The sequence below is a fragment of the Bombyx mandarina genome, chromosome 02, assembly GCF_030267445.1.
Source record: "Bombyx mandarina strain Sakado chromosome 02, ASM3026744v2".
Lineage (NCBI taxonomy): Eukaryota > Metazoa > Arthropoda > Insecta > Lepidoptera > Bombycidae > Bombyx > Bombyx mandarina.
Window position 1 is genome coordinate 3909874 of NC_143209.1, and position 14271 is coordinate 3924144.

Genomic DNA, 14271 nt, shown 5'->3' on the forward strand with positions numbered 1-14271 from the left:
TCCCGAGAAGTTACGTCCGGCGGCTTTGTTTTATTTTCCCACATTTGTGCACTTTCACAGATATTAAACAGTAAATAAACCACCTTTATTACACATTTAAACCTGAAGAAACACTAAATAGATAAAAAAAAACAAATCACACAACTTCGCTTCTCGCGTTCCCGCCAAAAAATCTTTGTATCACATAAAATAATTCAGAATGCATACAGCACGATAATGTCGTCAAACGTTAAAGTCGTTCGAGAATATATTTTAGTTGCACGTTTAGATAAAAAATCTAATAACTAGGGTTCGAAATTCATAGTCGCATCACTTCACATAAGTAATTCAAGTATAAATCCTATAAATAAAGTGTATCAGAACATTGAATATCTTTTAAATGGACATTGCGGGTTTTTATTGCTTAGACGGGTGGACGAGCTCACGGTCGACCTGATGTTAAGTGATTACCGGACCCCATAGACGTCTACAAAGTAAATGCCGCCACCCACCTTGAGATATGAGTTCTAAGATCTCAGTATAGTTACAACGGCTGCCCCACCCTTCAATCCGAAAGGCATTACTGCTTCACGGCAGAAATAGGCAGGGTGGTGGTACCTACCCGTGCGGACTCACAGAGAGGTCCTACCACCAGTGATAAATATTTTATTAGGTACCTAGTACATAGTGTACGAGAAATAGTGCACTGTCTAACCCAATACGGGTTTGAAGGCTTGATCATACACCACAGAAGTCATGCGAAACACGATAATCGTAATCAAACCAGTATACGTTCCCACAGCCAACCTTAAAATCAATGTCCGAAGACGCTTTAACTCCGATCACGTATTGAGGCCGACTCAAATCGTTGGGTCAGAGGCGTTTTAGTGAAAACAATCACTTTCTATTATTTGTTGTTCGGTAATGTTTTTTTTTTATTATACTTGTTGGGTTATTTATTATACTTGTGGTTTTATTATACTTGTGGTTAAATGGTTACCGTTGCTCGGAGACGTGAATTTCCAAATATAACTAAGCATCGCGGCAGATTTTTTTTTTAAGGTATTTTGTGATCTGGTAACTAAGACCTTTAAGTCATGTCTTATTTTAATTTATATTCATATTTTTATGAAAAATGATAGTAAAATGAAATAATAGTGTTATGATTAGCAGTGAAATGAAATGAAGATGATTAATTTGAGACATTAATCAACTGGGATGAAATTAAATGAGATGATATGAGATGAAATCTAATCTCAGTAAAATGGTAGTCATTTACTAAGATTTTTTCAGTGGACTTTTTGGAGGATCCCGAGAAGTTACGTCCAGCGGCTTTGTTTCATTTTCCCACATTTGTGCACTTTCACAGATATTAAACAGTTAATAAACCGTCATTATTACACATTTAAACCTGAAGAAACACTAAATAGACAAAATAAAACAAATCACACAACTTCACTCCTCGCGTTCCCGCCAAAAAGTCCCTTCGCGGTAGAAATAGGAAAAATACCTACCTACCCGCGAAGGTGCTATTTATCGCTCTAAAGAAACTTTATCGTCGAATGGAGAACATTAGAAAATGCGAAAGAAAGAAACAGCTTTATATTGTTATTTCATTTTAATTATTTATGTACACCAATAACGTCGTGTAATAAAACAAAGCTTTGCTGAAGTCCATGCGCGACGGTAACCACTCACCATAAGGTGGGCCGTATTCTCTCCTGCCTACAAAGGCAATAAGAAAAATTAAAAAAAATGCTGGGATAATTTATAGCTTAATAAATGACGGTATAGCGTATGCTTAGAGTGAGTACCCTAGGTAGCATCAATACAAAGAAACCTTTATCCAATGTGAAATGTGTAAGGGTTTCTCCGAACCATTAAGGTTGGCAGCAAGTTGGCGATAATCCAACTTCGAAAAACGTCAAGTTCCTCAATGAACGCCTCGGGAACTGTGCCATCGTGACACTTTGCTCAGTAAATTCGGAACGTAAGCATGTGTAAACATTTTCGATTTTACAAAAACAATTATCTACTTAATCGCTTTGATAATAAGTACGTAATTAAAAATTATAATATTACTATGACATGATATTTCCGTATGTATATTATTAATATTAAAATATTAAATATTATTTAAATATTTATAGATTGACTCGGTGGTGCTGTAGTTAGCGGCTTTGACTGTTGCGCCAAGGGTCGTGGGTTCGATTCCCACATCGCGCAAACATTTTTGTGATGAACAAGTTTGTTTGCTTTTTCAGGTTGTTTTGTTTATTATCTATATAAATATGTACATATTTAAACATATGTAAATATGTATCTCTGGTATACAAAATTATAATCTGCGTAATTACTGGTGGTAGGATCTCTTGTGAGTCCGTACGGGTAGGTACCACCGCCCTGCCTATTTCTGCCGTGAAGCAGTAATGCGTTTCGGTTTGAAGGGTGGGGAAGCCGTTGTAACTATACTGAGACCTTAGAACTTATATCTCAAGGTGGGTGGCGCATTTACGTTGTAGATGTCTATGGCTCCAGTAACCACTTCCACTTAATACCAGGTGGGCTGTGAGCTCGTCCAACCATCTAAGCAAAAAAAAAATTAGGCCGAATTCCCAATAATGTTAAGCTAATTGTATACGACTGTCTTGCTGACTGATTTATTACTACAGGATGTAAAACATGAACCTCATTTGTAAAAACGTGTCTTGTGGGTATTTGAAAAAAATTGAAACGAGGGTAGTTGAATATCAGCGCTGTTGGCATCTATTAGGGACAGCGGTATCAGCGTTATATCCGTTTAACTTTTTATCCCATTTGTTTTTTCCTTTTACTAACTAATATTTTTAAATATATATTTTTAATTTAAAATCGAATAATTTCATTAGATTTATATGCCTGTCTGCACCTAACAGAACAGTTGCGGTTTTTTAGCCAGTCGTAAATATGATTCCGTGTGACCATTATAAAACATTTTATTACGAAATTTCCAGAAACATGGTCACCTATAACGCCACCCGCAGGTTGGGTTCTACTATCGACCGTTCCACCGAAACCGGATACTTCATCAACTACAACCACAACGACAAACCAACCAATCGTCCAGGAAACAACCGAGGTCCCGGAGACAACTTTCGTAACCGAAACAACAGTTAAACACACTACAACGATCAAATCGACGACAACTGAGCCAACAACAATGTCCAATGAACCAATTACTTCTACGACAACGCCGAAACCGGTTACAACCGAAAAAGTAGTAACCACGACACCAGAAATTTTAACTACTCAGATACCGCTGACAACAACAACAAAACTAGTAACTACTGAGAAACCGCTGACAACACCAGCACCAACGACGACTACAACCGAACAACCCAAAACCACCCGAAATACAACAACCACCACCAAAAAACCAGATACCACAACTCAAGTCACAACCACTACAACTCAAATTCCAACCACTACAACGCCAACAACAACACAAAAACCGGCTACGACCCAACCACCAACAACATCAACGGAAAAACCGACCACTACAACAGAGAAACCGGTAAATTCAACCGGGAAACCAGTTACTTCGTCCGAAGCACCGTTAAGCGAGGTTCCAACAGAATACCAAACGATTTCAACCTCTGATGCCCCGGTCTTAGAGTTCACAGTCAATGTAACTCTTACTCCAAGTCCATCCTCCACCGAAGCTATTGGTTTGACCACACTCAACTCAGTCTCCAGCGAAGCTACGACTGAAAAAGCAAGTAATGCCACTACTGAAGCTGGTAAGTTTGATAGAATTCAATATTTAGTTAATCTAATATATTCCTTATCAGCATCGAGACGCAAAGCGTCGATCCATCACTTTTAGTGTCTATTTCACAGCGCCAGAACAGAAGGAAACAGAGGAGACTGGAGCATAGATTAGTTTGATTTTAATCCAGTATATCCAGCATTGGATCATGTCTTGATTGTCTACACGTCTTAAACGTATCCTCGTCTACTTTGGTCAAGTTTATACGAAATGTATCGGCGACCTTGAAATAGGTCACAGGTCGCTGGCCACACCAGTCTTATCATAAGGAGTTGCGTGTCAAGGATAGGGAATGATAACACATAATTTTGGAAGGTGTTGTCCTTATAAACGGCTTGAGTACGAAGAATTCATCCATAATCCTCATGGATATGAGGAACAACTTCAGAAGTTGTGTGAATATTGTCGTTAATGATAAAATAATAAAAAAAACTGATGATTAATTCAGGCTTTGTATTAGGACAAACGTATTTTTGTGTTGAATTGTCTGTGGTCCTTAGGCAAATAGTTTCTTATTAAATGGGTGAGCGAGTTAACCTGACTTAAAGTGGTTATTTGAGTTCATAGACACATAGTTTGAATGGAAGTTAAGACTAACTCTCGCGACACAAAAAAAACATAGTGACGTCACACGCCGCCATTAACGACGTGCGAGAGAGATAGCAAGATAGTTTCTTAACACCACCGCTTTACTGCTTCGAAGTAGATTGCGCTGTGACCTTCTATCTCCGACCCAAAGCTTGAATTTGAGGCCTATTTGGACACGGATAGCAGCTCTATGAGTAGAAAAAAGTCGCACCCGATGGCTACGGGAGACCATGAGTCAATCGCAAGTTCTCATGGCCCACAGCGCAACTATTTAGAACAATACAAACAATAGTGTTGTGACAGTGCAATTTACATTCAGTAACGAAACATTCCACTATGTGTACAATCGTTTTAATTGTTACAATAGTATTGGAGAGCACAACGCAGACCGCAGACATTGAGACAACAACCGAATTCATAAATATGTCGGATTACAAAAACGGTGAGTTAAAATTTTTATTATATTTTTTTTTTTTTGTTATGGCAATTCGAAATTTCGACCAATACTTTTTAAACAGTATTAGAATGCAAATTTAAAACTGCATTTAAGTTTGTTTGTGTGCATGATTCCCGTCTTGCAACATATTTTGGTGGATTTTTATTAGAAATTGATGACATGTTTCGTCTTAAGAAAAAATCGCAGTCCTGCCTACGTATTTACGGCGCAGCCAAAAAAAAATTAATATTGCGACCTCATGTCTCAAGGTGACGGCTTTCACGTCAACTATAGGCTCTAGTGACCCCTTAACAGGATGTGGGTCTTGAGCTCGTTTTACTTACTTATTCAATTTGCTGAAAAAAATTACCGAATTAATCATAGACATTTTCATAAGTTTTTTTTTTCGTTAATGCACTTTTAAAGCAAAGGTTATTGCCGGGTACAGCCCGCGTCACTAGTGACCATTGAACTTTTGATTTTGTTACATTGCGTGCAGTTCAATATACAGTAATAAAAGTATATAAATGATACCACAATCGCCAGTACTACTGCGTGCCTTCATTTTAGGGAACGCTTTCCTGACAGTCCTCAAACTATTATCACATAATAGGCTTTATTATTTTGTGACATTAAACTCTAAGACCAACAACCTCAAGGCACACTTTCGTTTATCGAATTTCAAAAAAAGCATTGAATCCGCAAAACGTGGCAAGGTTAAAGACCCAACAAATGTATCCACAGAGTAAACAACAATAAAAAAAATAAAACTTACAGCTCGGAATTCAAACAAAGAGTTGTCAGTGGCGATGTACGCGCGCCACGGCCAAGGCGAGAGGCAAGGACGCGTTCGTATTTAAAAAAAAAACAAAGATAAGAAGAACCGTTTAAAGCGTTCGATTCTCTTTTTAAACGAAAATAAAACGTTCGAAATTTTAAAATTCGAAAATGTAATATTCGCGTATAACGTTTTTCATTAATCCGATGTCCGACCGTGTATCAAAAGTGTTGCAATTTCAAAAGGACCAAAGTGCGTAAATGTGAATCAGATATTAATGAGTGTGTGTGTGTGTATTTGTGTTAAAAACACAAAAACAATATAAAGTTATTCAGGACGTATTGCTCACCACGTCTTTAAGGAAATTATATTTGACCCGATCGTTTTGTTTATGCAAGTGTCGATGAATTGCTACGAATTAATCTCGGATATACACATTCGCAATTCCGACGCCGTTAGATTTGGTTCTTTGAAAAATTATCCGATATTACGATCGTGTTATTACCGAAACTCGTTTCGATGTAGTACCCAAAAAGTGTTACAAAAAATTCGTGTGTCTCGCAAAAGTGCACCGAGCTTTTTGCGCATTAAAACTTTGCTCGACTTTTTGACGTTTTAGTCGATCGTTCGAGATAAAAATTCATTAAGACGAAGATACGGTTTCGTTTTTATAAATCACTTTAAAGTATTTAAAAAAAAAACCTTCAAATCCACAACGTTCCTAATTCAAACAAACCAATATCGATAGTTCTTATTTTGAAAATTTAAAAATAATGTTCTGAAAATCGTTAAGAAGAAAAACGTCGGCGGATTTCGAATTTCGAAATGATAATAAACTCTACGTTATTGGTGCTGGCAGTATGCGGTAGGAGGCTGTGGCAGGCGCCGCAGAGCCGGATCGTGGGGGGAGACAAGTCCACCTTCGGGATGTGGCCCTGGCAGATATCCTTACGGCAATACAGGACCTCAACGTATCTACACAAGTGTGGGGCGGCTTTGCTCAACGAGAACTGGGCGATCACGGCAGCTCATTGCGTCGAACAGTAAGTTCAAACTTTATACTATCACTAGCTGTACCCGTCCGCTTCGCTGGCCATTTAAAATGAACATTATTATTTCTATCCCCCCAAAGATTCTCATCATTAACGGCCCCGCAACTGGTGTAGGGAGTCCAACACTCATATAAATATTAGCCTATCCATTAAGTACATGTATTTTCTACAGGGATACCAAGTTTCATGTCAATCGGATGCATGTTTCAGTAGTTGTAACGGAACATCCGTAAAAACCACTGTAGATTTATATATTAGTATAGATTATGATGAACACTAAATTTAAAAAAATTGCATATCCATGTTAATCTCTTAATCCAGCGACAATTTTGTAGATCAAGAATAAACAAAGATACAATATTAATTAATATATAATTCATTTATCGAAACACATCGAGTCGATCGCTTGGTATTGATTCCCGGTCTCTTTATGGATTAATCATTTAAATATACTAGTGGTCTCTTACTAGTCGAAATTAGACAATAATTAGTTTTAATTAAAAGTTTGAACATTATTATGGTTCTATTCTATAATCGTTGTTCAATAATCACAGATGTCGCCAAATATAGACAAATAATATTAAACATAAACAACATTAATCTATTCTCAATTTGACCACAGACTTTAACAATAAACAAAAGAGTATATACCTAGTCAGGTCATAAATTCTGTCACATGTTTAATGTAAAATAATTGAAACAAGTTTATTCATTATGTTACCATTCATATACCAAAATGAACTTAACAAAACATAGATTCTTATGACACTAAAGTTTATTCAAAATGACCTCCGTGATTTTGAATACAGGCCTTCAATCTGCGCGGCCAGTCGTCTATCGCAGCACGAACGCGGTCCATGTCAATATCGGCGGCTGCCTTAATCAAGGATGTCTTGAGTGACTCCAAATTGGGCTGAGGCTTTGAGCACGCCTTTTCCTCCAAGTGTTGCCATATCTTGTAATCTAACGGATTCAAATCTGGACTGGAGGACAGTCTTCGTGCCGGATGAAGTCGATTTCACGCGCCGCCAGCCAGTCTTGTGTGCTCTTCGCTCTATGAGCTGGCGCCGAATCTTGTTGGAATACCCAGTGCCTGTTATTGAACATGGTATGAGAAACAGGTTCCACAAGGTTCGTCTGTATTTTGATACACAACTGCATTCGTTTTTACACCTTTCTCACAAAAATGTACCTCTGTTAAGCCCCAATAAGAAACTCCCAACCATACCATGAGCGAGGATGGAAAATGACCTCGTTGGACACGCGGAATACGGTTGCTCGCTTCTTCACTACTGTGTGCGTACACCTTATCATTTTGTTTGTTGTAGCTCTCTTCTACGGTAAAAATTTTTTCATCCGAAAAAAGAATTTCCCGATATTTTTTTCCCGCGTACCGCTTCAACAAAGCGCGGCATCTCTTCAATCTCAGGTCCATTAGACGAGCATTCAAACGATGTCCTGTTTTTCTTCGATATGCCCGAAGCCCTAAGTCTTCATTTAACACCCTTTTCACCGTGATTCTGCTTAACCCCATCTGAAGGGCCAACAGTTTCTGCTTACGTTTGGGATTTCTTTGAATTCGCGCCTTCACAGCTTTTATCACTGCTGGAGTCCTAACAGACCGAGGGCGACCACTTCTTGACCTGTCATCTACACTAGAGTCTTCATTGTATCGTTTGATGGTACGATAAACGAATCTTTTGGTTATATTCAAATTTTTCAGTATGTTAAAAATTTGAATTGGCGCGTAACCGCAACGATGCAATAACTGCAACACTGTCTTCTTTAAGCGTCCACTCCATATTCAAAAATGAGTAAAATTCTAAAAGTATACATTTTTATTTTCATGACCAATTCGAAATTCGAATTCAATAAACTTTTTTGTGGCCAGCACTCTAAAAGAAAAGTTTTTACTGTGTGACAATACTTATGACCTGACTAGGTATTTGTGTGTGTCAAATCTATTACATGGTAGTGTGTGTAATGTTTTTTTTTAATTGATTAATGTATTTTTTATGCATAATTTTAAATAGATATTAGCATTCTGCACTCCTTCTCTATATTCTCTATAAGTGTGGGAAATTCCATACTCCTCCGTCCGCGCAATTTTACAAAGTTTTTGCTTCACATATTGATATACAGATCAACAAAGCTGACAGGAGGAACACCATTGTGGCAGTTTAAATTTAATCCCTACGATTGTCGTAAAAAAAAAGGTTTTAGCTATTTTCGTTCTAAAAGACCGACATAGGACCGACAAAGCGCTGTCCTCATGTCAATGACATTTTGACGTTCTCAACATACCAGTGTTACAAGAAAAAACATCAACACAATTTTTAAGGGAACATTAGCATTGTTGATTATTATATCGAGATGTGAAATGCTATTTGGTTTAAGCGACAATTTGTTTAATATGCTACATTTATATTTGTAATTAAAGGTGCCTTTCATTTGGTATTAACATAAACAGTTCGATGTTTTTAATTGAAATTCAATTAACTTTACCCCATTCAAATAGCTGAAGAAGTTTTTTTGTCATAATATTTTTTCCAAATTTTAAACGTTATATAGTTCTCGTGTAAAGTTACAAAAGTGTCCCTTAAACCAAATAGCTTGACACCCGTCGATTTTTTTTTTAAATAGACATTCAAGCTTTTTTTTACCGCGTATTTCATCGTATATTCAGTGTGCTTGCTCAGTGCAAGTTTTTTAACGTTCTCTATCTCCTAAAAGTTAACTAAAATTTATATGGAGTTGAAACAGCGCCCCTAGCGGCAAACGTTGGCAATCGTTCCAACTCCATACACAAATTTAAGTTAACTTTTAAGCCATCCAGAACGTTAAAAAATTCTAACTAAGCACACTACTTTGAAGGGTGAAATAATCGTTGAGCAGATTCAACTAAAACTAAGTTTTTGATGTGAAACATCTATAGCCGCGCGTAAAACCGATTTCTGGCGTGGCGACGCATGCTGTGGCGACGCGTCGCCATGCGCAATCGACTGTGCGATTCTCTCCCACTCGATCCGGCGTTAAGCCATCTCTCTCGCTACACTGAGCTCGGATACCTATAGTGTATACTCCGTAGCGTATACAGTGTTGTTTACTACAGTACACATAACCTGTGTTTTACTTGAAAACAAATTATTTTTCGTAATATTTTATTTTATCATTATGACATATTTAGTTCCTATCACAATCTGTTCTTCTCTGCATATTATTACTTTTACAAAATAATGTCGATGTTTCACATCTGCCAGGCGTCCCGTGACGGCTCACATTTTTTTTTGCTATATCCTACTCTTGTTAAGCGCTTTATCACTTGATTGGTTATACTAAATGACACTTCGTTATGGTCACCTTGTACCTAAGGTCAAAATCACTAGTGCCTGAAGACACTGTAATTCTATCCTCCAAAGAAGCAAGGCTGATCGATATCTAATCATCCGAGCTGATTAGATCTATTTACTTAGAAATACCATAGACTTGTAGCTTGAATCGATAAATAAACCATTATGGTACATTATGTGAGGCGACTACCGAAGACCATAGACAAAGCTGTCAAATTAAGGAATCGGGTTGCCATATCTAAAATACGATTTGACATTTCTGTAAAAATATAATTACTATTTAATTTAATTATAGTTTTTTGTGTAAAGTATTATGATGCTATGAAAAACTAGACTCTGTATTCTGTCGGACACGTTCAAGGTTGTGATGCAATCAGAGAGATATGGTTGTCACACTAGATAAAAATAATCGGTTGAAATAAATATAAATCACTTTTTTTTACTCACTCATCACTATTTATTATTATTCTCATTATCCTCTCGCAGGTCTGCTGGAAGAGATTTCTTAAAGAAATAAGCAGTGCCTTTGTACATAATTTTCCTATTACTCTGTACTATGTCTTCTTTTGTGTGTAAATAAATAAATAAACAAAAAAAAAATTCGAATATGACACGAAACCTTTTTTACTTAACGGTAATGTTGTGCAAACAAAAGCTCATATGTAATAATGAGCTTTAATGAGTATTAATTATAACCACTTCAGCCACCAATCCAGCTGATAGATGATAATTTTGCACTCATTTGCTTCGTAATGTAAAACAAAAATTGTTTCAAGAATAAAGATTGTGGGTAAAAAATCTAAAAATTAAATTTGCGAGTACAATTTCGAAGCTACCGACAACCCTATTTAATATGTACTGGAGATCATAAGGAAGATGTTAAACTATTTTACCACAAGAATATAACAATAAAATAGTTATATTCTCACGACGCGGCGACGTCTTGAAAAATTTATGAAAAATTACGTCACACTCGATTATCTTTTATGATTAGGTTTTTTTATTTATTATTTATTACTTAAATGTCTAAATGAGCTCACAGCTCACTTGAAGTTAAGCTGTAAGACGTCCAATACATTCGTATCGAGCGATTCAACTATGTTGATATTCCAATCCCGCAGGCGGGTACTAATAATTAACAATAACATAATTCTACTAGCTGTACTCGTCCGCTTCGCTGGGCATTTAAAATTAACATTAATATTTCTCACCCCCACAAAGATTCTCATCATTAACGCCCCCGCAACTGGTGTAGGGAGTACAACGCTCATATAAATATTAGCCAATCCATTAAGTACATGTATTTTCTACAGGGATACTAAGTTTCAAGTCAATCGGATGCATGGTTCAGTAGTTATAACGGAACATCCGTAAAACCACTGTAGATTTATACTCGTATATTAGTATAGATGAAGCACGTACGTAACTGATGCTCACGAATGACTTGACAAGATATTTGACAGATGCCTGAATCTCGCTTACGACATTTACAAGATAAGCTTGCATATATATAAGTTCCGAACAACCACTTGCCAATCCGGTCACCGTCCTCGTCGAACCCATCGCTTGCGACGAAGGGCTCGACGAGTGAACTAACCCATAGACACAGCCCACTGAGTTTCTCGCCGGATCTTCTCAGTGGGTCGCGTTTCCGATCCGGTGATAGATTCTGCGAAACACGGCTCTTGCTAGGGCCAGTGTTAGCAACACTCCGGTTTGAGCCCCGTGAGCTCACCTACACGTCAAGGAGTAGCTGAAGTAGCCTCTCAAGGCTATCAGGTAGGGCAAAAAAAACACATTCGGTCCGTCGATTTACCGAGCAATATCATCCGCTCAGTAGAAGATCTTCCCTTTGTCGTATATCTATATCCACAATAAAATAATACCATAACATCGTGTACTAAAAGTTAAACCCCTAAGAATTATAGTCTGCATGATTGGTAAAGACAGGGCTTCTTAGTGAAACGCACGGGTCGGTACCCCTAAAACGTCTAGTCTAGCCACAAAGCCGCCGTGCTCACGCTATAACTTCCATAAGCTCATACAACCGCTTACCACTGTATAGACTGTGAGCTTTATCTATGCACTAAATTTAAAAATTCTAATCTAATTTAAAAATTTTAAAATCTAAATTTAACGCCCATCTGGTGTAGTGGTAAGTGACATGGTCCTACACAAGGGGGTCGCGGGTTCGAATCCCGCCAAGAGAAGATATTTGTATGATAAATATAAAATGTCTTTTCCAGGGTTATGGATGCATATTATCTATGTGTATGTGTATAATAAAATCTTACATTTATTTCCGTTATCTGGTACCTGTAACACAAGTTCTTTACGAACTTAGCACGGGACCAGTTAACGTGGCGTGATTGTTAGTAAATATTTATTTAAATAATGACTAAAACAGCTTAAGAACGTTAAGACAAAAACACCAATCCTGATCACGCAGAAGCCAGTCACCGTCGACGCCCTAGACACATTCTTACGGATCCATCAGATCCAATAACCTTTGCATTAGCCGCCTTCAGCTCTAACCCTAGGAGTAGCGAACCCGAAAACCGTACTCGTCGAACTCGGCAAAGAGTTTCGATGTGCTACGTAACCTAAACATCAGCCGCTGAGTTTCTCGCCGGATCTTCTCAGCGGGTCGCGATTCCGATCCGGTAGTAGATTCATTCGCGAAGCAGCTGCTCTTGAATTTGTTAGGTCTCCTTTGGAAACGCTCGGGCAGCTGTTAGCAAATCCCACCCCTCCTGGCTAAGCCCTTGCTCGCCCGCCTGCCAATGACCAGTAATATTTTCTCTAGGTACACAAAGGATAGTTTACGACAGGAAATTATGTGGTGTAATGAAAAATTAAATATAATTTTATTCATATTATATTAATCTATATATTAATACGTGAAGCAATCCCTTTTTACGAAAATTGCGCGGGCGGTGCAGTATGAAATTTTCCACACGTATAAAGAATGTAGAGAAGAAGTGCACAATGCTAATATTTTTTTTAAATAATGCATAAAAGATACATTAAATCCATAAAGAAAACATTACACACACTACATACCATGTATCTGACGCACACACGCATGCATACTATTTATTGTCAAACTTTTGTTCTTGACGTCTGTGGTCAAATTGAGAATAGATTAAATATTGTTTGACTTTATTAATATATTTTTATAGTGTAGCCTTGGCGAAATTTGTGATTATAGAAGTATAAAATACAATCATAATAGTGTACAAACTTACAATTCCAATTAATTATAGTCGAATTTCGACTACTGTGGGACCTCTACTATATATTAATACGTGAAGCAAAAACTTTGTATCCCTTTTTACGCAAATTGCGCGGACGAAGGAGTATGAAATTTTCCATACTTATAGAGAATATAGAGAAGAAGTGCACAATGCTAATTTTTTTTTTAAATAATGCTTAATAAATACATTAAATCAATAAAGCAAACATTACACACACTACCATGTATTTGACACACACACAATATATACTCTTTGTTTATTGTCAAACTTTTGTTATTGCTTAAAGTCTGTAGTCAAATTGAGAATAGGTTAGTATTGTTTGTCTTTAATATTACGAGTATTTGTCTATAGTGTAGTCTTGGCGAAATCTCTTACAATAGGACCGTAATAATGTTGAAACTTATAATTTCAATTAATTATAGAGGAATGTCGACTACTGCGGGACCACTAGTATTAAGAAATGGTCGCTTATGTACAGTACTTTACATAGATTGTATATATTATTATGTATATCTATATTGAAGGGTGCAAGACTATTTGGTTTAAGCGACATTCCGTTTAACACGCGACATTTATCTTTGTAATTAAAGGTGCGTTTTATTTGGTATCAGCATCAACAATCAATTACATTTTTTTAATAGAACTTCAATTAAGTTTACTCCATTCGAATAGTCGAAGAAGTTTTTTTGTTATCTATACTAATATTATAAAGCTGAAGAGTTTGTTTGTTTGAACGCGCTAATCTCAGGAACTACTGGTCCGATTTGAAAAATTATTTCAATGTTAGATAGCCCATATATTGACGAAGGCTATAGGCTATATGACATCACGGTAAAGCCAATATAAGTGAAGCACCAGTAAAATATTTTTCAAAATAGGTGTTTAAATAGCTCCTTAACATTCTATAATTCAAAAATATTTTCACTTTCTATTACGTCAATGAAGTGGGGGGGGGGGAATTTAGCGTTACGCCCCAAAGTAACTAAACCACGCGGACGGAGTCGCGGGCAAAAGCTATGTTAG

The 14271-nt window shown here is 37.0% G+C and overlaps 1 protein-coding gene across 1 annotated transcript in view; it reads left to right on the plus strand.

Moving 5' to 3' along the window:
* Positions 1-14271, plus strand: part of Np (serine protease notopleural) — a 64877-nt gene that overhangs the window by 45013 nt on the left and 5593 nt on the right. The window contains exons 4-6 of the mRNA XM_089735516.1: positions 2973-3758; positions 4743-4817; positions 6449-6632. Of these exons, the coding sequence (XP_089591642.1) occupies positions 2973-3758; positions 4743-4817; positions 6449-6632 (1045 nt within the window). The remainder of the gene's footprint in view (positions 1-2972; positions 3759-4742; positions 4818-6448; positions 6633-14271) is intronic.